Raw genomic sequence first — 24,665 nt, 5'->3', positions numbered from 1 at the left:
ATTTACTGTGTACCTGGTGGATGGTGTTCTCACATGAGATGATGTCATCCATGTCGATGATCCGGCACGTCTTGCAGAGGTTGCTGTGACAGGGTTGTGTGGTATTGTGGTCACTGTTCTCCTGAAGGCTGGGTAGTTTGCTGCGAACAATTGTCTGTTTGAGGTTGCGTGGTTGTCTGAAAGCAAGAAGTGGGGGTGTGGGGATGGACCTGGCGAGATATTCGTCTTCATCAATGATATGTTGAAGACTCCGGAGAAGATGTCGTAGCTTCTCTGGACGACGAAGGGTACTCTGTCCACCGTGTCCCGTGTTTGTCTTCTGAGGAGGTCGGTGCGGTTTTTTGCTGTGGCGCATCAAAACTGTCGATCTATGAGTCGAGCGCCATATTCTTATGAGGGCATCTTTCAGCGTCTGGAGGTGTCTCACAATCCTCCTCATCTGAACAGATCCTGTGTATACGGAGGGCTTGCCCATAGGGGATGGCTTCTTTAACATGTTTAGGGTGGAAGCTGGAGAAGTGGAGCATTATGAGGTTATCTGTGGGCTTGCGGTACAGTGAGGTGCTGAGGTGACCGTCCTTGATGGAGATGTATGTGCCCAAGAATGTAACCGATTCTGGAGAATAGTCCGTGGTGAGTCTGGTGGGATGGAACTTGCTGATATCATCATATTGTTGTTTCAGTGATTGTTCACCATGAGGCCAAAGGAGGAAAATGTATCTAGTGTATAGCATCGGTTGAAGCTCCTGTGCGGTGAAGAGGTCTTATTCGAACCTGTGCATGAAGATGTTGGCATATTGAATTGCGAATTTGGTCCCCATGGCTGTTCTGTGTGTCTCGATGAAAAACTGGCTGTTGAAGGTGAAGACATTCTGGTCCAGGATGAAGCGGATGAGTTATAAAATTGCATCTGGAAACTGGCAATTGTCGGCATTGAGTACTGAGGCAGTCGCAGCAATGCCATCGTTGTGGAGGATGTTGGTGTAGAGCGCCAAGACATCCATTGTGACGAGAAGTGTCCCTGGTTCAACTGCTCCATGTGCAACCTCTGCAAGACATGCTGGATCATCAACATGGATGACATCATCTCACGTGAGAACACCATCCACCAGGTACACGGTACATACTCTTGCAACTCGGCCAACGTTGTCTACCTGATACGCCGCAGGAAAGGATATCCCGAAGCATGGTACATTGGGGAGACCATGAAGACGCTACGACAACGGATGAATGAACGTCGCTCGACAATCACCAGGCAAGACTGTTCCCTTCCTGTTGGGGAACACTTCAGCGGTCACGGGCATTCAGCCTCTGACCTTCGGGTAAGCATTCTCCAAGGCGGCCTTCATGACACATGACAGCGCAGAGTCGCTGAGCAGAGACTGATAGCCAAGTTCCCCACACATGAGGACGGTCTCAACAGGGATCTTGGGTTCATGTCACACTATCTGTAACCCCCGTGACTTGCCTGGGTTTGCAAAACCTCACTCACTGTGCTGTCTGGAGACAATACACATCTCTTTAACCTGTGATCAGTGCTCCTTCCACTCACATTGTCGGCCACTTCAGGACTTGAACAGCAGGTTAGGTGTAAAGATTCGCATTCTAATCAGTAATCTGTAAACTGTCTGTGCTTTATACGCTCTGCCTGAGGCCAGAACTCTCCATTCACCTGAAGAAGAGGGAAACCTTGAAAGCTTGTGAGTTTACTATCAAATAAATCGGTTGGACTTAAACCTGGTGTTGTCAGACTTCTTACTGAATCTGCAACAGCACCAGTAAACCTCTGTGCCAGGACATTAGTCCCAGTCGGATTCAGATGTAAACCGTGCTCCTTGTACAGGCCCCATCTGCCCCGGAACATGCCCCTGTGCCTCAGAAATCTAAAGCTCTCTCTCCTCCTCAGTTTCCTCAACCGCCTATTAAAAGCTCAGTCATCCTCTTCCTCTACTCACTGGCACTTGCACTGGGAGTAATTGTGGCATTTACTGCTTTTGCTTTTTGATTTCCTTCCTAGCTCCTTAAAATCTGCTTTCAGGACCTCTTCCCTTTTCTGACCTGTCATTGGTTCCATTGTGGACCATGATCTGCAGCTGTCCATCTGCCCCAAAACAATGTCCTGCAGCTCCTTCCTCCTGCCACCAGGGCGGCAACATCCTGGAGTCATGTCTATAGCCTAAAGAAATGTCTATCTGCTCCAGTAACCAAGAAATCCCCACCACTTTAGCACTTTGACTCTTCCTCTTCTCCTGTGCATCTGAGTGGGTGGCACAGTGGTTAGCACTGCTGCCTCACAGTGCTAGGGTCCTGGGTTCAACTCCTGGCTTGGGTCACTGGCTGTGTGGAGTTTGTATGTTCTCCTCATGTCTGCATGGGTTCCCTCCCACACTCCAAAGATGTGTAGATTAGATGGATTGGCCATGCTAAATTGCCGTTTGGCATTGAGGGATTAGAGGGTAAAATACTTGGGGTGACGGAGATAGGGCCTGAGTGGGATTGTTGTCAGTGCCGACTCAATGGGCTGAATGGTCCCCTGCACTGATTCTATTCTATGATGACTGTTTGGACCTGCAGAACTTTGGATATTTGTTTTTGATGTTGGGTTATTCTCTGCTTTTCAGGATGAACTTGTCTCCTTCTGAGGAAGAGAGAAGGTGAGTTTGGTAGATTCCTGCTTGATAATATCTCCCTTTGCTATTTAGCAGCTGCATCCATTTCTGCTTGATTTTTATATCCCAAAATTTCAGTATTTGCAGTGTGTTAGAATCACTAAAATCGATAGCATTCAAATCAAGCTCATGTTGAATGTTATCCAGAATGTTGTTTTGCTCAAAATAATGATTTTGTCCAGCTCCCTAACCCTGCAGCTAATCCTTGATTGCAGAGCTGTGAGCTCGATGTTGCAATTTTCTGACAATTCCTAAAGACTCTTGTTTCTGCCTCTTTCTTTGTAGTAATTCTGTCACTGATGTCATCATCATCTACATGAAACAGCTTGGTGTGAAAGTGAAGGATTCGCGAAATCTGGACAGAGATCGCAGGATACGAGTGGCATTCTTCCCAAAGAAGAAGGTTCGTTTCTGTGTATTTAACACTTCGTTTGCATTTTGAGGCTAAGGGAACGCCCCCAGTGATTCACAAGACAAAATCTAGGGATCCTCAGCACTGAGGCATAATGGCTGCCACAAAGCTCTGGCTGTGATCCTTTTAAAATCCCCGTTCCAGCGTGGTCTGACTGTCCATTCAATCCCTGTGCTGGGGTGGTCCGACTGTCCATTCAATCCCTGTGCTGGGGTGGTCCGACTGTCCATTCAATCCCTGTGCTGGGGTGGTCTGACTGATGTGGGTATGCCGGCGTTGGACTGGCGTAAACACAGTAAAAAGTCTGACAACACCAGGTTTTAGTCCAACCTATTTATTTGATAATATACTCACTAGCTTTCGGGGTTACCCGAACCTGACGAAGGGGGTAACCCCGAAAGCTAGTGAGTATATTATCAAATAAATAGGTTGGACTAAAACCTGGCGTTGTCAGACTTTTTACTGTGGTCTGACTGTCCAGTCTTTGTGGCCCGATTTCTGCTCCCCAGTGGATAGGTGGGTAAATGTTTTCGGTTTCTAAATGCTGTAGTTTAAGCAGCTGCACTGTGCCAGTCACCCTGCCCAGCCCACTGCAGGCCAATGGGTCAAACTCCCAGATCGTGCTCATTTTCACAGGGGGAATTTGGAGAGCTCTGTCTACAGGAAGATCGTGTTTCATTGGCTCTGGTCCAGAGTTTACAATCTCATTCTCCATTCTATGTTTCTGCACAAACAGCCAAGTATAAAGAAAGAAAAGGAATCTGTGAAGGATGATGAGAAAAAGAAGCGATTCCAGAGTATTCTGGACCCTATTCGCCGTACAAGCAAGCAAGACCGTAGCGCCAGTAAGTGTGACTGACTTGAATAGAATGATTTTTGATTGTAGGGATGGAACATCTTCGTACTGACCTGTAATGTCTTTCTGCAGTTGAAAAGGCCAAGTTATTGTACCAAAAGCAGATGGGACCATACAGTCGGTCCATTTCCCACTCAGAGCACAATGAGAGAGTCAAACCAATTCCGTCTTTTAGTGAAGGAAATGACGCAAGCTCTCAGTCTGTGGTAACTGGATCACCTGGATCAGCACTGACCATCTGTGCCCACGATGGGCTCTTGGAGAGCGATACAGGTACTAATGCAAATACTGTATCATCCATTGCTGTGGATCACACAGCACATCCACAGAGTCACGAGACTTGTCCCACACCCTGCTGTTCATTGCTGTCTCTGTAACCATCCTTCTTTCTCTCCTTCCTCTCTGTTATATTTTCTCTCTCCTCATCTCCCCCCCACCTTCCAAGTTCACTCAGTCTTTCTGTCCCTTGTGTCCCTTTCTACTTCATTCTCTTTGTTGCTACCCCCTCCCACTCTCGTTCCCACCCTTGCTTGTTCTATCTGTAAGTCTACTTCTCCCTCTGTCCTTCATTTTTCTCTCCCCACCCCAGCTTGCTCTCTCTCTCCGAGTTGGTGGCCAGAACAATTATTGTTTAGGGTGGCACGGTGGATTAGCACTGCTGCCTCACAGCGCCAGGAACCCGGGTTTGATTCCTGCCTCAGGTCGCTGTCTGTATGGGGTCTGCATGTTCTCCCCGTGTCTGTGTGGGTTTCCTCTGGGTGCTCCGGTTTCCTCCCACAGTCCAAAGATGTGCGGGTTAGGGTGGATTGGCCATGCTAAATTCTCCTTCAATGTCTGGGGGATCAGCTAGGGTAAATGTGTGTGGTTACAGGGATAGGGCCTGGGTAGGATTGCTGTTGGTGCAGGCTCAATTGCCTGAATGACCTTCTGCCCTGGAGGAATTCTATGGATTCCATATTTATTACACAATGGGTTCAAGACTTGGATCCTGCTTTTTGGTGCTAGATGCCAGTATGGGCTGGATAGGCTGAATGGCCTGATTCTGTGCTGTAATCTCTGTTCTCACTCTGATCAATTCTATCCCTCAGACCCAGTGGCCACAGCAGTTGCCGTACTGAAGCACACCGGAGACGGTTTGTTAACTGGGGATTCCAGCTGTCCCACACCAAAGACAACCTTTGAGTTTCCATCCACCCTGGATCAGGTGATGGAGGAGGACAGGGAGTCGGAAAGGTGAGTGACACGGACACTCCCGGCAAAGCAGCTGCAGCAGAGAATTCACCAAGTAATCGGGGTGTGGCCGGGGGGATTGGTTTCATGTTCAGGGCCCATGGCTCAGGGGATTGGGGAGGAAGTGGGTGTGGAGCTTGGGATCATGGTTAGGGTCCTCGGGTTTGCGGTGGGGGTCAGGGTGTTGGGGGGAGGGTGTGCGAAGCACGGGGTGACGGTTACAGTTCTTGGGGTTGCAGCCGGAAGGCTGAGTGGGGGGATCTGGCTGTATTTTAATAACTTGTTGAATTTGGCGTTGTGTTTTCAGGAGTCTGGAGACTGCCACACCCCCGTGTACCCCAAAACCAGGCCGCAGGTGAGTAACTGAGAGGCAAATCCAGGATATACTGGGGAAAAAAAATATACTGGACGTTGTGGCTGCACGGTGGCACAGTGGGTTAGCACTGCTTTCTGACAGTGCAAGGGGCCCGGGCTCGATTCCCGGCTTGGGTCATTGTCTGTGTGGAGTTTGCACATTCTCCTCATGTCTGTGTGGGTTTCCTTCGTATCTGAAAGATGTGCGGGTTAGGTGGATTAGACATGTTAAATGTGTGGTGTTATGGGGATAGGGTGGGAGAGAGGGCCTGGGTAGGATGCTCTGTCAGAGAGTTGGTGCAAATTCAATGGGCTGAATGGCCTCCTGCACTGTAGGGATTCTGTGGACTTGAATGTAGCAATGGAACAAAAATATACAAAGTTAGGTAGCTGGTGGGGAATGAGGGTGATGTGGTAAAAATTGGGAGTAATCTCTTTGTCGCCAGTTTCTGTGTACAGCTAGTATCTGACAGCACCCATGGCGCCTGTGATGGCTCTCAAAGTGCTGTTCAATGAATCCCTCTCTTCCTTCTCCTTGCTGGTTGTTGTGTAACATTATCCTTTTCAAATAATGTCCATTTTAATCTGGCCAGCACCGATGGTGAGGTCATGCCGAGTTCACACTGCCACCTTTGGGTAATGTTTGTTTTCTGCTTTCTCAGAGTGGATGGCCATGGATATGGAGCGTGGACGGAGCTGGGATCTCAGAGCCAGTGTGCGGTGCAGACAGAGGAAGATCAAACACACCAATCTGATGTGGAACAGGACCCAACCAATTGGCAGCAGCTGGTGAGCCAGGACACCCTGTCTGGCCTGAAACCACATGAGATCAAGAGGCAGGAAGTCATCAACGGTAACACAGCTATCTGGCTTACGGTGGTCTCACGGCTGTGGATTTTTTGCAGGGGTGGGGGGATGAAAAGATGGGGGAGAACTTTTTTGGGGCTCATGGGAGGGTGCTCTGGAGAGGTACAGGAAGCCTTTTGCAGCTGAATAGGATAGGGAGTGTCTCTGGACATGGGAATGCAGGGAGCATTGGGTGGGGTCAGTGGGGCCAGTTCTGGCGTTCTGGGACTGATCTGTCCTGGAGAGGATGTAGAAGTGAGGTGAAGGAAATATGATGGACAGGACATGGAGATCACACAGCTTTAGATGAGGTGGTGCATTACCAGGGGACCGCACTGCACGGTAAATTCTGTTAATGCCAAATGTGAGCGATTACTGTGTGCGCTGATTCTCACCTACAGTTTATGTTGAATCACAAAATTCCGTTTGCCTTTGGTTATTTGGTAGAACTTTTCCACACGGAGAGAGCTCACATCCGAATGCTGAAAGTCCTGGACGTGATCTTCTACCAGAAGATGTTGCGAGATGGCAATTTGCCTGCAGCTGATGTGAGGAGTATATTTTCCAACCTTGAGGAAATCCTGCAGCTTCATGGTAACTAAGAACTTCTGTGGTTGTAAAGAGCAAGTGCAGGTGATCCAGAAACATCTGAAATAGAAGCAGGAGTTGGCCGTGTGGCCCTTCCAGCCTTCTGTCCATTGAGACTCATCCTCGATCTCAATCTCACTTCCTCCCCCGCCCCCGACTTCTGTATTCCTCTATCGATCCCAACCTTGAATCTGCTCAATAACTGAATTCACAACCCTCGGGGTGAAGATATTTCCCTTCATTTCTGTCCTAAATGGCTAACTCTTTAAAGAGAGGGATTAACAGAGCTGTTGACTGCAACAATTACTGGCAATTAAAATGACTTTGGAATTTCAATCTCGTTTGATAGGGCCTAGTTACTGACTTCTGTGCAGCTCTGATTCGATACTCCCTTGCTCAGTGCATCTGAACATTCAGACTGTTGATTGAGAGATGGTTCTGAGGTTGCAGAATGAGCATCTTTGGACCAGCAAGGCAACAAAGAGTTACTGATGTCCTGCGGGCTGTCAACCTGCTACCCATCAAAGTCTTTAGCTAGTGCCACCCAGTGAGGCAGCAGAGATGCCTCTAGTGAGTGTCCCTGTTCAGGTTTGAGGGGATAAAGTGCAAAGAAGCGTGCAGAATGCATGCTTCATGCTGCTGCCCTCAGGTGGTGGGTGGGTTGTGCCACATTCTCTGTGTAGTGTGACCCAAGTCGGAGTAGAGCAAAAAGTTCATGTTCCCTTCAAAAATTCACTCACCACCTTTTAGAAGCTGATTAGTTTACACACAGGCCAGGGGGAGACAGTATAAACCAAATGGTTCCGTTTTAAATAGGTTTCAGGAATAGAGAAATCCAAGAGAAATATACACAAATCATTGAAGGTGGCTGGACAGGTTTAAAGATCTTTTCATATAAAAAAAAAATCATTGGTTTTATGAATTGAGTATGTGGAGAGACCAGGAGAAGCTGGGATTGGTCTTGGAGCAGAGGCGGTTAAGGAGATTTAATAGAAATGTTCAAAATAGGTTTGAGAGTCCGTAACCAAAGGATATAAATTTAAATTTATTGGAAAAAGAACTAAAGGCAACTGAGACTTTTTTTTTGAAATGCATTGTGATCTGGAACATTCTGCCTGAAAAGATGGTGGAAGCAAATTCATAGAATATCGTAGAATCCCTACAGTACAGAAGGAGGCCAGTCGGCTTATCGAGTCTGTACCAACCACAATTCCAGAGTTTATTCCCGTAATCCCACATATTTACTCTGCTAATCCCCCTGATACTAAGTGGCAATTTAGCATGGCCAGTCCACCTAACCTGCACATCTTTGGAGTGTGGGAGCACCCAGAGGAAACCCACGCAGACATGGAGAGAATGTGCAAACTCCACACACAGTTTTCAAAAGGGAGAATTTGCAGGACTGTGGGAGAAGGGCAGAGAGGCGAGATTAGCTTCTGTCAAAGAGCGCGGGCAGGGTGAGCTGGGTGGCTTCACTTTATGCTGTATGTGTGCGATCCTGTGAGCAGATTATTGCCCCAAACCACCTTGCATTGGGTGGGATTGATCAAATGTTGTGACTATCAGAGTTCTGTTTATTTTTCCAGTTTCATTAAATGAACAGATGAGGAAAGTCTGGAAAAGGAATGAGAACTTTGTGGTTGATCAGATTGGCGAAGAGTTGCTGAGCTGGGTGAGTGTGTATCTGTGAACCATTGCAAACAGCTGGCATGGGATCGGAATCTGAGGAGGGAGGCAGTGTGGCTGAATCAACTCCCGTATCCTGACTGCAATCTCTGAACTCGGTTACTGAACATTAATACATTTGTATTAAGATGTGCCATGTGGGCCAAACAGTCTTTTAACTGATGATAAAATTATTTAACAAAGGTTTGGTATCACCAGCCCAGTCTAACAAAGTAGTTGAATGAGGTCAGTGGCCCAAGAGAAACACTCTGATGTTGGAGTCATGTGTAGCACGAAGAAAGATGCCAATCCTCTCAGTTACAGGACATTGCTGTAGGAATTCCTCAGCGTAGCATCCTAGATCCAGCTATCTGGTAACTGCTTCATCAATAATCTTCCTTCCATCATGCCAGGAGTCACTGAATCTTTACAGTGCAGAAGGAGGCCATTCAGTCCATTGAGCCTGCACTGGCTCTCTGAAAGAACATTCAACCCAGTTCCACTTCCCTGCCTTATCCCCGTAACCTTGCACGTTCTTTCCTTTCAAATAACAATCCAATTCCATTTTGAATGCCTCAACCAAACCTTTCATGAGTTCTTTCTGAACTCCCTCTGGGTGAAAACATTTTTTTCTTCACATCACTTTTACTCCTTTTTAAGTTTATTTATCAGTGTCACAAGTATGCGTGCATTAACACTGCAGTGAAGTTATTGCCACACCCCAGCATCTGTTCGGGTACACTGAGGAAAAATTTAGCATGGCCAATGCACCTAACCAGCACATCTTTTGGACTATAGGATGAAACAGGAGCACTCGGAAAAAACCCACACAAACATGGGGAGAACATGCAGACTCTGCACAGACAGTGACCCAAGCTGGGAATCGAACCCGCGTCCCTGGTGCTGTGAGAACATAAGAACATAAGAAATAGGAGCAGGAGTAGGCCATCTAGCCCTTCAAGCCTGCCCCGCCATTCAATAAGATCATGGCTGATCTGTCGTGGCTCAGTTCCACTTTCCCGCCCTCTCCCCATAACCCTTAATCCCCTCTCTTATCAAAAACCCATCAACCCGCGTCTTAAAAATATTTAGCGAGGCAGCCTCCACCACTTCAACGGGCAGAGAATTCCAGAGATTCACCACCCTTTGAGTGAAGAAGTTCCTCCTCAACTCCGTTCTAAACCGCCTCCCCTTTATCTTGAGGCTGTGCCCCCTAGTCCTACTGTCTTTTTTGAGCGGGAAGAGTCTTTCCACCTCTACCCTATCCATCCCATTCATCATCTTATACGTCTCAATGAGATCTCCCCTCATTCTTCTAAACTCTAACGAGTACAAGCCTAGTTTATTCAGCCTCTCCTCATAGCTCAACCCCCTCAACTCTGGTATCAGCCTAGTAAACCTCCTCTGCACTCCCTCCAAGGCCAAAATATCTTTGCGCAGGTGCGGCACCCAAAACTGCACACAGTACTCCAGCTGCGGCCTCACCAATGCCCTATACAGCTGCAGCAAGACCTCCCTACTTTTATATTCAATCCCCCTCGCTATGAAGGCCAGCATCCCATTCGCCTTCCTGACCACCTGCTGCACCTGCAAGCTGGGTTTTTGCGACTCATGCACAAGGACCCCGAGGTCCCTCTGCACTGTCGCGTCCTGCAGTTTTTCGCCCTGTAAGTAATAGTCCTTCCTACCATTATTCCTACCAAAGTGGACCACCTCACACTTGCCAACATTAAATTCCATTTGCCATTTCCTGGCCCATTCGCCCAGCCTATCTAGATCCTTCTGCAGACTCTCCACACCCTCCGCACAATTTGCCGTTCCCCCAATCTTGGTGTCATCAGCAAATTTTGACACCCTACACTCGGTTCCCTCCTCCAGATCATCTATATAAATGGTAAAAAGCTGAGGCCCCAGCACCGACCCCTGAGGCACTCCACTAGTCACCATCCGCCAATCCGAATAGCACCCATTGACCCCCACTCTCTGCCTCCTATTTGACAACCAATCCTCTGTCCACACTAACACCCTACCCCCAACTCCATGTCCCTCGACCTTCTGCAATGACCTCTTGTGAGGTACTTTGTCAAACGCCTTCTGAAAATCCAGAAACACCACATCCACCGGCTCTCCTCTATCCACCGCCCTAGACACATCCTCATAGAACTCCAGTAAATTTGTCAGACACGACTTCCCTCTAATGAAACCGTGCTGCGTCTGCTCTATCAAGCAATTCCCTTCAAGATGCCTCGCAATTTCCTCCTTAATGACGGATTCTAACATTTTACCTACCACAAACGTTAAACTAACCGGCCTATAATTCCCCGCCTTTTGCCTGCCACCCTTCTTAAACAACGGCGTAACATTAGCCGTTTTCCAATCCTCCGGCACTTCCCGGGAATCCAGCGACGTCTGGAAAATAACCACCAAGGCATCCACTATCACCTCCGCCATTTCTTTCAGAACCCTCGGATGCATTCCATCCGGTCCTGGGGACTTGTCCACAATCAGCCCCTCCAGTCTGTCGAGCACCGCCTCTCTAGTAACAGTAATGTCATTAAGACCCTCCAGTCCTACCACCTTTCCATCACTAACACCCGGCAAATTATTCACGTCCTCCTCCGTGAAGACAGAAACAAAAAAGTTATTCAAGACCTTAGCCATATCCCCATCCCCTACCACTAGGTCCCCTTTCTCATCCTCTAAAGGACCAACATTCACCCTAGCCAGCCTCTTCCTTTTTATATATTTATAAAAACTCTTGCTATCCTTTTTTATATTAAGTGCTAGCCCAGCTTCATAGTTTCTCCTACCCTTCTTTATCAACTTCTTTGTCAATCTTTGTTGACATTTAAACCTCTCCCAATCCTCTTCTCGCCCACTACTCTTAGCTACTCTAAATTCCTCCGCTTTTAATTTAACACTTTCCTTCACCTCCTTCGTTATCCACGGCTTATTACCTCTCCTCCTACTATCCTTTTTGACCATCGGAATAAATTTCCTCTGAGCACCAAGAAAGATCTCCTTAAAGATCCTCCACTGCTCCTCAGCAGACCCTCCCTCCAACGCGCTCCCCCAGTCAACATTCGCCAATTCTTCTCTCATCCTACCGTATTCCCCTCTATTCAAACAAAGGACGCGTGTCCGGGAACCCACTTTCTCCTCCTCCATCTGCACCAGAAACTCCATCATACAATGATCACTCTCCCCAAGAGGATCCTTCACTGCAAGGTCCCTGATTCTACCCGCCTCATTACATAGCACGAGATCCAAGATAGCTCTCTCCCTCGTCGGCTCCAACACGCACTGTTCCAGGAAACTATCCCGGCAGCTTTCCAAGATCTCCTCCTCGAGCCCACCGCGTCCAACATGGGTCGACCAATCAATATGCAGATTGAAATCCCCCATAACTACAGCCGTCCCATTCCTGCACGCCGCACTTATTTGCGCGTTAACAGCCCACCCCACCTCCAGATCATTATTTGGGGGTCTATAGACGACACCCACCAGCGTCTTCCTCCCTTTGCTGTTCCTAATCTCTACCCACAACAATTCCACTTTCTGCTCCTTGGCTCCAATATCATCCCTTGCTACCACCTTGATGCTATCCTTAATCAGCAGAGCTACACCCCCCCCTTTTCCCTCCTGCCTATCCTTCCTAAACACTTGATACCCCTGGACATTCAGCTCCCAGTCCCTGTCACCTTGCAGCCACGTCTCTGTAATGGCCACCAGATCGTATCCATTTGTGTCGATCTGCGCCACCAGCTCATCCACTTTATTCCGAATGCTTCGTGCATTCAGGTAAAGTGCCTTCATCCCAGCCTTCACCTGGACCCTATTTGCCGTAACGCCACCAACCATACTCACGCCCCCTACTCCCTTTATTATTGGGACATCCTTGGCCTCTTCCCTTACCTGTACCCTATCCTTAACTTTAGCCCCCGTAATGTCACCTACCCTCATACCCTGCACCCCCCCCCCCCCAATTAGTTTAAAGCCCTGTCTACAGTCCTCTTTACTCTATTCGCCAGCACTCTGGTCCCAGCACGGTTCAGACCAACCCCATCCCGCCCGAACAGGTCCCACCTATCCCAATACTGGTGCCAATGCCCCATAAATTCAAACCCATTCCTCCCACACCAATCCCTGAGCCACCCATTCACTTCCTTAATCCTGTCAACCTTATGCCCGTCTGCACTCGGTTCAGGCAGTAGCCCAGAGATGACCACCTTTTCGGTTCTACTTTTTAACTCCATTCCCAGCTTTTCATACTCCCTCCCCAGATCCTCAGTCCGCATTTTGCTTACGTCTCCGGCACCCACATGTACCACAATGACCGGATTCTCACCCTCCCACTCCAGGTTCCTCTGCAGCCCAGCTGCGACATCCCGGACCCGAGCACCAGGCAGACAACACACCCTTCTGTGCACTTTGTCATTGTGACAAAGGACAGTGTCAATACCCTTCACCCCACTATCCCCAATTACGACTACGTTCCTTTTCCCCTTCTCTTTGCCTATGTCCTGCTGCATCACTGTACCATGTGCAGTTTGCTCACCAACCTCACCTGCCTTGTCCTCTTCCAGACTGGAAGCAAGAACCTCAAACCTGTTATGCAGATTAAGAGGCTGAGGCCTCCACTCCCCACCCTCCTTCCTCCTCTCCCCACCCTCCTTCCTCCTCTCCCCACTCTCCTTCCTCCTCTCCCCACTCTCCTTCCTCCGCTCCTCACCCCCCTTCCTCCTCCCAGCAGCCCCCTCTTGTCCCTGACCCTTAAAGTTAGCCAGTCTAGGGGGGGTGGATGTCACTTGCACCCCATTGACAATGGCACCCTCTCTCCCCCTGATGAGCCTCAGTGTCTGTAGCTCAGAGGCCAGCTCATCTACCTTGAGCTGGAGCTCCTCCAGCAACCTGCACCGTGCCATCCCATTATTTTGCCTATTACTTTGAATCTGTGCCCTTTAACTCTTGATGCCCTCTTGAAAGGGAACAATTCCTCACTGTTTACCCTAACTATACTCAGGATCTTGGATACATTTATCAAGTCTCCTCTCAGCTGCCTTTTCTCCAAGGGAAACAGTCCTAACCACTTCAGTCTATCCTCAGATTGCTGTTTATCCTTGGACTCATTCTTGTGACTCTCCAGTGCCTTTACATCCTTCCTCGAGTATGGGCCAAAACTGGACGCAGTCTCTTGATGAGGCCAAATTAGCCTCTTATACAGTTCAATATGATCTCCTTTCTCTTGTATTCAATGCTTCTATTAATAAAACTGAAGATACCACATGCTTCATTAACTATTCTCTCAACATTCCCTGCCACCTTCAATGATTTGCATCTTCATTGAGGTCCTTGTGTTTCCGCAACTCCTTTAGAGTTTCTCCTTCATTGTGTACTGTCCATCCATATTCTTCCTGACAAAATAAATCATCTCACTCTTGTACTTTGTCTTCCTGTTGTCTGTTCCATCCACCAATATGTCTTTGTCCTTTTGGGGTTCAAGATTATCTTGATCACGGTTGACAACATTTCAATCTTTCTATCATCTGCAAATTTGGAAATTGCCCAGAACACTGCTGTTTAAGTCAGTGATGGATGTCAGGCAGAACAAGAGTCCAAAGACTGACCCCTGGGGAACTCCCACTACAAACCTATCCCGAATCTGAAAAACAATTATTTATCGCTACTGTTTTCTGTCGTCCACCAATTTCTTATCCAAGTGCCAACTTTCCCTGTTATCCCGTGAGCTAGAATTTTAGGTTGTTTCCTGATGATTGCAAAATGTTTTGTTCCTTTCCCAATTTCCTCCAATAGCATCACATCCCAGCCTGTAGCACAATCCTGGTGATTTCCAGGCTGAAAACGGCAAGCAGAGAGAACCATGTGATTTCCATGGGCACCAACCAGCAAGTCCCTGTTATGAAGCTGCTTGGGGTCATCATTGAGCAGAAGCAGGGGAACAACCCTTTCCATTGATTGGCTGAGGATCAGGTCAGAGGCTGCTAACTCTGACAAACGGCTCATTTCCTAATCCCTTCAAAACCTCCCCGTCATCTCCAGGATTCAAGTCTGGACTGTAAGAGAACACTCAGCACTCACCTGGACAACTGCAACAACAGCACTCAGAGCTTAAAATCATCAGCCATGATTGTTATGAATGAAGGAACAGAGTTGAAGGGCCAAATGGCCGCCTCCTGCTCCTATCTTTTACGTTTCCATCCAGGACAGAGGCATTTGGAGCTTTTGCTATTGGACTCAATATTCATTCTCTCCAGCACTGACTTGGTGTAGGTGCAGTATATAATTTCAATACTGCACGTCCTAAACCCATGCCCTACATCAAGAAGAAATATTGTATGAACATCTTCAAGTCTGATTTCCTTTATGCACCAATCTGACTTGAGCATCTGAAAATGACAGAACGTGCTGGGTAAACTCCGGGGTTCTGGCAGCATCTGTGGAGAGAGAAACAGAGTAAACATTTTGATTCCAATGTGACTCTACAAATATGTAAAACAAAAACGAGTGGCTAGAGTAAACATCGGTTCTTTAGAGGATGTAATAATTGGAAATGAGAAAATGGCTGAGGCATTAAACAGATATTTTGTGTCGGTCTTCACAGTGGAAAACACAAATAACGTGGCAGAAATTGATGACAGGAAGGTCTATGGCAAGTGAGAACCTAGAAACTACCATTATCCCGACAGAGGTAGTGTTGGGCAAATTAATGGGGGCTAAAGGTAGACAAGTCTCCTGGTCCTGATGGAATGCACCCCAGGGTACTAAAAGAGATGGTGGGAAAAATAGCAAATGCACTAGTGGTAATTTACCAAAATTCACTGGAATCTGGAGTGGTTCCCACAGATTGGAAAATAGCAAATATGATGCCACTGTTTAAAAAATGAGGTAGATGAAAGGCGGGTAACTATAGGCCGATTAGCTTAACTTCTGTAGTAGGGAAAATGCTGGAATCTATCATCAAGGAAGAAATAGTGAGACATCTGGATGTAAATTGTGCCATTGGTAAGACGCAGCATGGGTTCATGAAGGGCAGGTCACGTTTGATTAATTTGGTGGAATTCTTTGAGAACATTACATGTGCAGTGGACAATGGGGAACCTGTGGATGTGGTGTATCTGGATTTCCAGAAGGCATGTGACAATGTGCCACACCAAAGACTGCTACATAAGATAAAGCGTTATGGGCAATGTATTAGCATGGATAGAGGATTGGTTAACTAACAGAAAGCAAAGAGTTGGGGGGGTAAATGGGTGTTTTTCTGGTTGGCAGTCAGTGGCTAATGGTGTGCCTCAGGGATCAGTGTTGGGACTGCAATTGTTTATGATTTAGATAGATGATTTGGAGTTGGGGACCAAGTGTAGTGTGTCAAAATTCGCAGATGACACTAAGATGAGTGGCAGAGCAAAGTGTGCAGTGGATGCTGAAAGTCTGCAAAGGGATATAGATAATCTAAATGAGTGGGTGAGGGTCTGGCAGATGGAGTACAATGTTGGTAAATGTGAGGTCATCCATTTTGGTAGGAATAACAACAGAATGGACTATTATTTAAATGGTAAAAAATTGCAGCATGCTACTGTGCAGAGGGATCTGGGTGTCCTTGTGCAGGAATGTCAAGGAGTTAGTCTGCAGGTGCAGCAGGTAATTAAGAAGCAAATGGAATTTTGTCCTTCATTGCCAGAGGGATGGAGTTTAAAAACAGCGAGGTTATGTTGCAGCTGTATAAGGTGCTGGTGAGGCCACACCTGGAGTACTGTGTACAGTTTTGGTCTCCCTACTTGAGAAAGGATATACTGGCACTGGAGGGGGTGCAGAGAAGATTCACTAGGTTGATTCTGGAGTTGAGAGGGTTGACTGGGGAGTAACTTGAGTAGACTGGGGCTATACTTGTTGGAATTCAGAAGAATGAGGGGAGATCTTATAGAAACATAAGAGTATGAAGAGAATAGAGAAGATAGAAACAGGAAAATTGTTTCCGCTGGAGGGTGAAACTAGAACTAGGGGGCATAACTTCAAAATAAGGGGAAGCAGATTTAGGACTGAGTTGAGGAGGAACTTCTTCACATAAAGGGTTGTGAATCTGTGGAATTCCCTGCCCAGTGAAGCAGTTGAGGCTCCCTCATTGAATGTTTTTAAGGCAAGGATAGATAAATTTTTGAACAGTAAAGAAATCAAGGGTTACGGTGAGCAGTAGGATAAGTGGAGCTGAGTCCACAAAAAGATCAGCCATGATCTTATTGAATGGCGGAGCAGGCTCAAGGGGCCAAATGGCCTACTCCTGCTCCTAGTTCTTATGTTCTTATCTTATGACTCTTCCTCAGGACTGAAGAGGGGTAGATATGTGATGGATGATATAATGGGAGAGGGAATGGAGAAGGTGGAAGAGAATAGTAGGTTTGGGATATGTCGGAGTTAGGGAGAGGTTTGCAGAGACACCGTGGACACAAGACAAAGGAAGGTGCTGAGAACAACATAAAATAGCAGAACATGTTAACAGGAGAACTTTGTGAAAACAAAATGAAAGAATAATTCTCATGTGGCCCTGTGGTGGGGGTCATGATGGAGGGGAAAGGTCACACTCTAAATTTGTTGAACTCACTGTTGAATCCAGAAGGCTGTAACGTGCCCAATCGGAAATTGAGATGTTGTCCCTCCAGTTTGTGTTGGGCTTTACTGGAGCATTGCAATAGACTGAGGATGGATATGTGGGCAAGATGCTGAGTTAAAATGGTGACAGGGGGTTGGGGTCAGGCTTGCGGACTGGATGAAGGTGTTCTGCAACATTTTTCCCCTGTCTATGTTTAGTCGCCCCAGTGTAAATAAATCCACATTGGGAACAGCAAATACAGCAGACCTGATTGATGGAGGTGCAAGTGAAACATGGCTTCACCTGGAAGGAGTGTTTAGGCCCTTGGACAGGAAGGAGGGAAAGGGGTGAGTGTTGCTCCTTCTGCAATTGATGGGTAAGTGCTGTGGGAATAGGATGAAGAGTTGGGGGCGATTCAGTAATGGACCAGAGTGTCAGAGGGACTGGTCCCTGCAGAATGCTGATAGGGGAGTCAGGGGGTATGGTGGGCAGATGAGGGGAAGATGTTCTTGCTTGTGGCATCATGCTGGAGTTGGCAGAAGTAGCGGAGGATGTTACTTTGAAAGCGAAGGCTGGTGGGATAAAAAGTGAAGACAAGGGGGACCCTATCATCCTTCTGGGAGGGAAAGGAAGGGGTGAGGGCAGAGGTATGGGAGATGGAACAGATATGACGGAGGTGGAGAAACTGAGAGAATGGGCTGGAATCCTTATAGGAAACGGCATGTGAGGAGCTTTAGTTTAGATTGTTGTGGGTTTCTGATGAGTATTGGTGATCAGTCTATTGCCAGAAATGGAGACAGAGAAAGAAAAGTAGATTGAGGAGATGGAGATTCTCTGAATGAAAATTGTAATCAAAAGGTTTTCCCAGGTCCAGCTGAGTGTGAGTTGGTACTGAAATATTACATTCATTGATATGGACAAAGATGTGGGATACATCCTGATTAGGACTGGAACAAGGAATGTTCCACACATCCCACAAGACAGGCATAATTTGTGGCTACATGAGCCCCAGTTATATTTGCAGCAAGTGAGACACGTTAAAGGAGAAATTATAGAGTAAGTGAACAAGTTCAGCGAGGTGGAGGAGAGTACTGGTGAATGGAGATTGTTCGGACCTCTGCTCAAGGAAGAAGCAGAGAGGATGGAAGTGTGGACTCCTCCCCATTGGGCACCCTGTTACTTGGTCTTTAGTTTTGCTTTCACTGAGCGCTGACCTTTCTTCTCTTATTCACACATTCTGCTCTCTTACCATTCTGCCGCTGTCAGCTCCTTCTTTAGTCCTTAATGCCACCATCAACACTCCCTTTGTCTTGTGTCCATGGTATCTCTGTCAATCTCTCCCTGCCCTATCCCTGACCTCCTATTCCACTTTACGTCCTCCACCTCTGTCTCCAACTATAAAACCATCACATTTTCTATCTCTGCAGTTCTGTAGAAGAGTCCTTTGGATTCAAAGCTTTAACCCTGTTTCTCTGCCAGACATGCTGAGTTTATCCAGCATTTTCTGTTTTTTTTTCAGGTTTTGAGCATCCAAAGTGTTTTATTTTTGTGACTTGGACATCTGTTGCCCATTCTTATTGTCACTGAGTCTCAGCTTCCTACCAAACACCACAAGACTTGGTTCAGAAAGAAGGCCCTCTACTCCCCGGGCAACTAGGAATCGGCAATGTGTTGATTATTGGCAGTCTGACTGTCATTGTCCCAATTCCAAAATCCTATTGAAGCTCCCCCTATAGGTTCAAAGGGGAGAGCAGCCTATGGTCACCTGGGACTATGGTGCCATTACCCTTACCCAGATTTACAATCTGACCTTGTGTAGCACTGTCATTTGTTGTTGTGCAGTTGACAATTGGCTCCAGCCTGAGTAAATCCCGTTTTCTTTTCTAGTTCAGCGGTTCTGAAGAGGAGAAGTTTAAACGAGCAGCTGCAACTTTCTGCAGTAATCAGCCCTTTGCCCTGGAACTCATCAAATCAAAGCAAAAGAAAGACTCACGATTCCAGGCCATCATTCAGGTGAGAGTCTCCAAGTCCAGACTGCAAGACCAGATCAATCTGAGCAAAGGCTTGAAATGTTAGATATTAATTGGACGCCAGTGCCAAAGTACTCCAAGAACTGGTACCTCATGGAATTTGATATAGGGTAAAGCTCCCTCTACACTGTCTCCATCAAACACTCCCAGGACGGGTACAACACGGGGTTAGATACAGAGTAAAGCTCCCTCTACACTGTCCCCATCAAACACTCCCAGGACAGGTACAGCACAGGGTTAGATACAGAGTAAAGCTCCCTCTACACTGTCCCCATCAAACACTCCCAGGACAGGTACAGCACGGGGTTAGATGCAGAGTAAAGCTCCCTCTACACTGTCCCCATCAAACACTCCCAGGACAGGTACAGCACGGGGTTAGATACAGAGTAAAGCTCCCTCTACACTGTCCCCATCAAACACTCCCAGGACAGATACAGCACGGGGTTAGATACAGAGTAAAGCTCCCTCTACACTGTCCCCCATCAAACTCTCCCAGGACGGGTACAGCACGAGGTTAGATACAAAGTAAAGCTCCCTCTACACTGTCCCCCATCAAACACTCCCAGGACAGGTACAGCACGGGGTTAGACTCTATGTAATAGATATTGTCCTAGTCAGTGACGTTCACACCTTGTGAATGGAGGAATAAGTAACGTTACAATGTGATCTTGCAGGAGGCACAAAGTAATCCGCAATGTCGGAGGCTGCAACTGAAGGACATCATCCCAACTGAGATGCAGCGCCTGACCAAATATCCGCTCCTCCTGGAGAATATCGCCAAGAACACCGGTAAGGATCTTTCTGGAGTCAAATAGGAAAGTGCCAGATCGCACATGAATAAGTCACGAAAAGGTCAGAATGGTGTGAGTGATGGGGTCATACAGTAAGAGTTAGCACCAACAACAAAGAAGAAAAATGAGAGGCAGGGAAGCCAATTGAATCATTAAATTACAAATAAGAATTGGATTCATTGTACTCACCATATTCAAGTGGGTACAAACTGGTTGAGGTGAAGAAAGCTGAGGGAATGTTGCAGTAATGGTAAGTCACAGAGTCTGATCTGTAGCCACACTGCCTGACGGGATTTAATTAATCTCGTAATCAGTGTGTTACCAATAAAATGTTAGTGCAAGCAAAGCCTGTGCATTCTCGTTCAGGTTTAGAGGACATTTGCTCTGTTAATTTACATTTCCCAAGTACATTCTAATAAACTGCAGAGAATAAATCTTTATTCTGTTGTTATTGTGACCTCATCCTGCAGGTAGTTACAATTAAATCTGGGGTGTGTAACTCTGTGGAGGAGGGTAAAAATCTTTTCAGTAATGGGCCAGATCTCCTTATTCTTAGATCCTGAACAACATGAAGAAAAGAAGAAGGTGAAGAAAGCAGCAGAATGTTGTCGGCAGATTCTGAACTTTGTGAATCAGGCTGTGAAGGAAGCTGAGAATAAACAGGTAAGCATTTGCGCGGGGGTTCGGGTCCGCGGCACGCGGGGGATCTGATGATGAGTTTGCAGATTGCTTTCTACGCGACCCTGAGAGGAGTGAGTTGGCCAAAACTGAAAACGTTTTTCACCTAATGAGTGGCAAAATGTTTATTAGATAGGATTAAGCAAGAAAATCTTTCTTTGAGAAACCAACAGGAACAGCTGCACTAATTACTTGCATATTGTGATGGATTGTAATTATTAAAGTTTATTTTTCGGACAGATAATGCACTTTATTGAATAAATAAATACTGCCATGATAGAAAATAAGTTCAGTGACTTTATATATTACTCATTAACCTCACTGGCTTTACCCAGTGTTAACACAGCAGCTTTGTGACTAGCTCCAACTTACAGACAATGCTCAGGATCAAAGATGAAAATAATTTCATAGCCAGTGGAGACTTGGCCTCATACCAGTGGCAGTTTCAGGAGATCCCTGATATCATCCCTAGTTTCAAATGTTTTTCTATTTCGAACATTTATTTTCCTTGCCTTCAGTCCCACTGGCGATTGAGTTCCTGATTTTATATAAAACACCCCAGGTATCTGAGTGTAGCAACATGCTGAGGCCAAGCACCGGAGGAATCCAGAAAGGGGGTCTGAAATTTATGGAGTAATGTCGTGTTTGTCAAAGAACCAGTGACCTGCTCACTGAAGGGTGAATGTATGATTGGGACAGGCAGCAAGGTGGAAGGGCCATTATACTGTGATTGTTAGAGTTTGTCCAACTTTGCTTTGTGAAAGTTAATAGATTGTTTCCTTGTGTCAGCGGTTGGAAGATTACCAGCGCCGCTTGGACCTGTCCAGCCTGAAGCAGTCAGATTACCCACTGATTGAGGAATTTCGGGTGAGTGACTGGAACAAAAACAAAAGCCATTCAGTAGTAAAAGATACTTGGGGGGTGGGGGGGACTCTCCCGTCCTGTCCGTCACAGGAATCGGGGCTGGGGGGCAGAGAGCAGGCGGACCAAGCAAAGGTCCATTGACCTTTGCGAGACTTTCTGGTTTTGGGTGAGCAAATGCTGGAGAATCTCACCTCAGGTTCACAGGTTATTACAGTGAGCCTGAGAGAGCCATAAACATGTTAAGAAGTGACTGACGATACTTTGTGAAGATTCTCTTGGCATTTAATTTAATAACTTGTGCTTCTCTTGTTTAAGAATCTGGATCTTACAAAGCGGAACATGATTCATGAAGGGCCTCTTACTTGGCGGGTGAATAAAGACAAGACAATCGGTGAGTAAAAAGCAACATCAGAATGTGAGAGATTAGACATTGATCCTTGGGGGGAGACAGAACAAACACACACACTCAATTTAATTTGGAATTTGGACAGCAGTCCTGCTGTATATTTTACTTTCTGCACACTTTACCCCTCTCCCATGCAAATGTATTTTTTGAATGTGGGCATCACTGGTTAGGCCAGAATTTATTGCCCGTCCCTAATTGCCCTTGTTCAGAGTGCATTTTAAGAGTCAACTATGTGAATGGTGGGTCTGATTCCACAAGTAAGCCAGACAAGGTATGGTTCCTCCCTTTATAGGAATAATGTGCAGAGATACATGGAAAAGGCAGGGAATTAGCACCAAAGCATGATGCTTATTTGAAGTGCTGGTGCAGACATGTTGGGCCAAATGACCTCATTCTGCACCACAACATTTCTGTGATTCTTTGATAAAGGGTGTTAGTGAACCAGAGAGGTTTTTATGACAAGTGGCAGTGATGACCGTGAAACCATTGCTGATAGTTCTATTGAGTGGCGGAGCTACACTTGTTGCTATGTTTGTGGAGCATCTCTGCCCTTTCCTCACTGTTTTGGACATGCCAGCATCAGACTGGGGTAAACACAGTAAGAAGTCTCACTGCAGTGTGTAGCTTCAAAAGCTATTGGCTTTTGGTACCAAATAAACCTGTTGGACTTTAACCTGGTGTTGTGAGACAACTTACTGTCTTTCCTCATTGTCACAGTCTTCAAGGGGATTTTTTCCAAAAGACATTCAGTCTTTGTGTTACCAGCTAGTTTACTCTCATTCTATTTTTCTCCCTAATATACCTCCTTTCTTTTGCCATTCTGTCTGCTTTTAAATATTTTCTAACCTGGAATATTTACTTCCTCACCTTTTATCTCTTGTAATCATGTCTCCAGAATGGCAGTTAGATCTAAAGTATTTAGCTTCTTTTGGGCTGCTAGTTCTTCAATCTTATGCTTCATGCATTTCAATGAAGAGTATAATTTTATTTTTTCTCGACTATTTGCAAAAACCTCATTTGCTGGTGCGTTCAGAGTTAAACTTTGTCCTTTCCTGTCTCACTCCACTTTGCTTGTTTTTACTGGAATCACAACATTGCTCTGTTGCCTCTTGAAATTATCTTCACCTGACTCCTCCCCCTTCTCTTGTTTAAACCTCTATCCACAGCCCCAGTTATACGATTTACTGGGAAACAGATCCCAACCAGGTTTGTGTTATCGCAGTGATACAGCTCCCTCTCTATTGAATACTGCTACCAGTGCCCCAAGAATCAAAACCCCTTCATCAGCACCACTCTGAGCCCCATTAATCCTCTAATCTGCCTGATTTGCCAATTTGCACACAGCTTAGGGAACAAGCTAGAAATAATTATCCTCCAGGTTCTGATCATTAATTTAACATCCTATTCCTCAAGTTCTCTCTGCAGACCTTAGGTTCTACATAGAAGATAGGAGCAAGAGGAGGCCATTCAGCCCTTTGAGCCTGTTGTGCCATTTATTATGATCCTGGCTGATCATCCAACTCAATAGCTTAATCCTGCTTTTTCCCATAACCTTTGATCCCATTCATCCCAAGTGCTATATCCAGCCACCTCTTGAATACATTCAAGGTTTTGACATTGACTACTTCCTGTGGTAATGAATTCCACAGGCTGACCACTGTTTGGGTGAAGAAATGTCTCCTCATCTCCGTCCTAAATGGTCTACCCTGAATCCTCAGACTGTGACCCCTGGTTCTGGACTCCCCCCACCATCGGGAATGTCCTCCCTGCATCTACCCTGTCTGGTCCTGAGATCTCCTCTCATTCATCTGAACTCCAGTGAAAACAATCCTAATTTAGTCAATCTCTTCTCATACATCAGTGCCGCCATCCCCGGAATCAGCCTGGTAAACCTTCATTGCACTCCCTCGAGAGCAAGAACATTCTTCCTAAAAACAGGAAACCAAAACTGTACACAATGCTCTAGGTGTGGCCTCACCAAGGCCCTGTGTAATTGCAACAACACATCCCTGCTCCTGTACTCAAAACCTCTTGCAGTGAAGGCCAATTTACTATTTGTCTTCTTTACCACCTGCTGCACCTGCATGCTTACCTTCAGTGACTGGTGCACAAGGACACCCAGGTCCCTCTGCACACTCCCCTCTCCCAATTTACACCCATTCAGGTAGTAATCTGCTGCCTTGTTTTTGCTTCCAAAGTGAATAACCTCACACTTATCCAAATTATGCTGCATTTGCCATTGATTAACCCACTCACCCAACCTGTCCAGATCATTCTGAAGGATCTCTGCATCCTCATCACAGTTCATCCTCCCGCCCAACTTGGTATCATCTGCAAACTTCGTACCTCTAGCATTGGTTCCAATGTGGACTATGACAGAACATATATTCACCTGAATGTTTCTAGCTCTTCCCCAGCCACAAGCAGGTATACCGAACTGTAGCACTGGCCAGGCTGCACGACCTACAGAACTACCGCTCAGAGCTACAGAGAACAGTGTCTATTCTTGAACTATAACATCCGCTCTTACTGCCAAATTCGTTTCCTTGCATGGTTAAAAACCTATAAGCAGGTTTTATCCATGAAGTAGTTTATTTGTGTACTTTTGAGCACGCAGGTATTTTGTTGGTGGTTGTTTGTAAGCCTGTTTTAACTGTGTAACTTTAATCTT

At 46.4% G+C, this 24,665-nt stretch overlaps 1 protein-coding gene across 2 annotated transcripts in view; it reads left to right on the top strand.

Annotated features, from left to right (window-relative positions):
• LOC145359958 (rho guanine nucleotide exchange factor 12-like) overlaps positions 1-24,665 on the top strand; it is a 156,698-nt gene that overhangs the window by 98,830 nt on the left and 33,203 nt on the right. For both annotated transcript variants that reach the window (XM_080214851.1, XM_080214850.1), the window contains exons 19-32: positions 2,622-2,654; positions 2,955-3,072; positions 3,818-3,926; positions 4,010-4,210; positions 5,026-5,170; positions 5,475-5,522; positions 6,184-6,374; positions 6,815-6,961; positions 8,542-8,627; positions 19,113-19,238; positions 19,930-20,044; positions 20,603-20,709; positions 21,514-21,591; positions 21,904-21,979. In XM_080214851.1, coding sequence (XP_080070977.1) covers positions 2,622-2,654; positions 2,955-3,072; positions 3,818-3,926; positions 4,010-4,210; positions 5,026-5,170; positions 5,475-5,522; positions 6,184-6,374; positions 6,815-6,961; positions 8,542-8,627; positions 19,113-19,238; positions 19,930-20,044; positions 20,603-20,709; positions 21,514-21,591; positions 21,904-21,979 — 1,580 coding nt within the window. The remainder of the gene's footprint in view (positions 1-2,621; positions 2,655-2,954; positions 3,073-3,817; positions 3,927-4,009; positions 4,211-5,025; positions 5,171-5,474; positions 5,523-6,183; positions 6,375-6,814; positions 6,962-8,541; positions 8,628-19,112; positions 19,239-19,929; positions 20,045-20,602; positions 20,710-21,513; positions 21,592-21,903; positions 21,980-24,665) is intronic.

This window comes from Carcharhinus amblyrhynchos, chromosome 29, assembly GCF_965287045.1.
Source record: "Carcharhinus amblyrhynchos chromosome 29, sCarAmb.v2.hapA, whole genome shotgun sequence".
NCBI lineage: Eukaryota > Metazoa > Chordata > Chondrichthyes > Carcharhiniformes > Carcharhinidae > Carcharhinus > Carcharhinus amblyrhynchos.
This window is presented reverse-complemented; position numbering and strand designations above follow the sequence as displayed.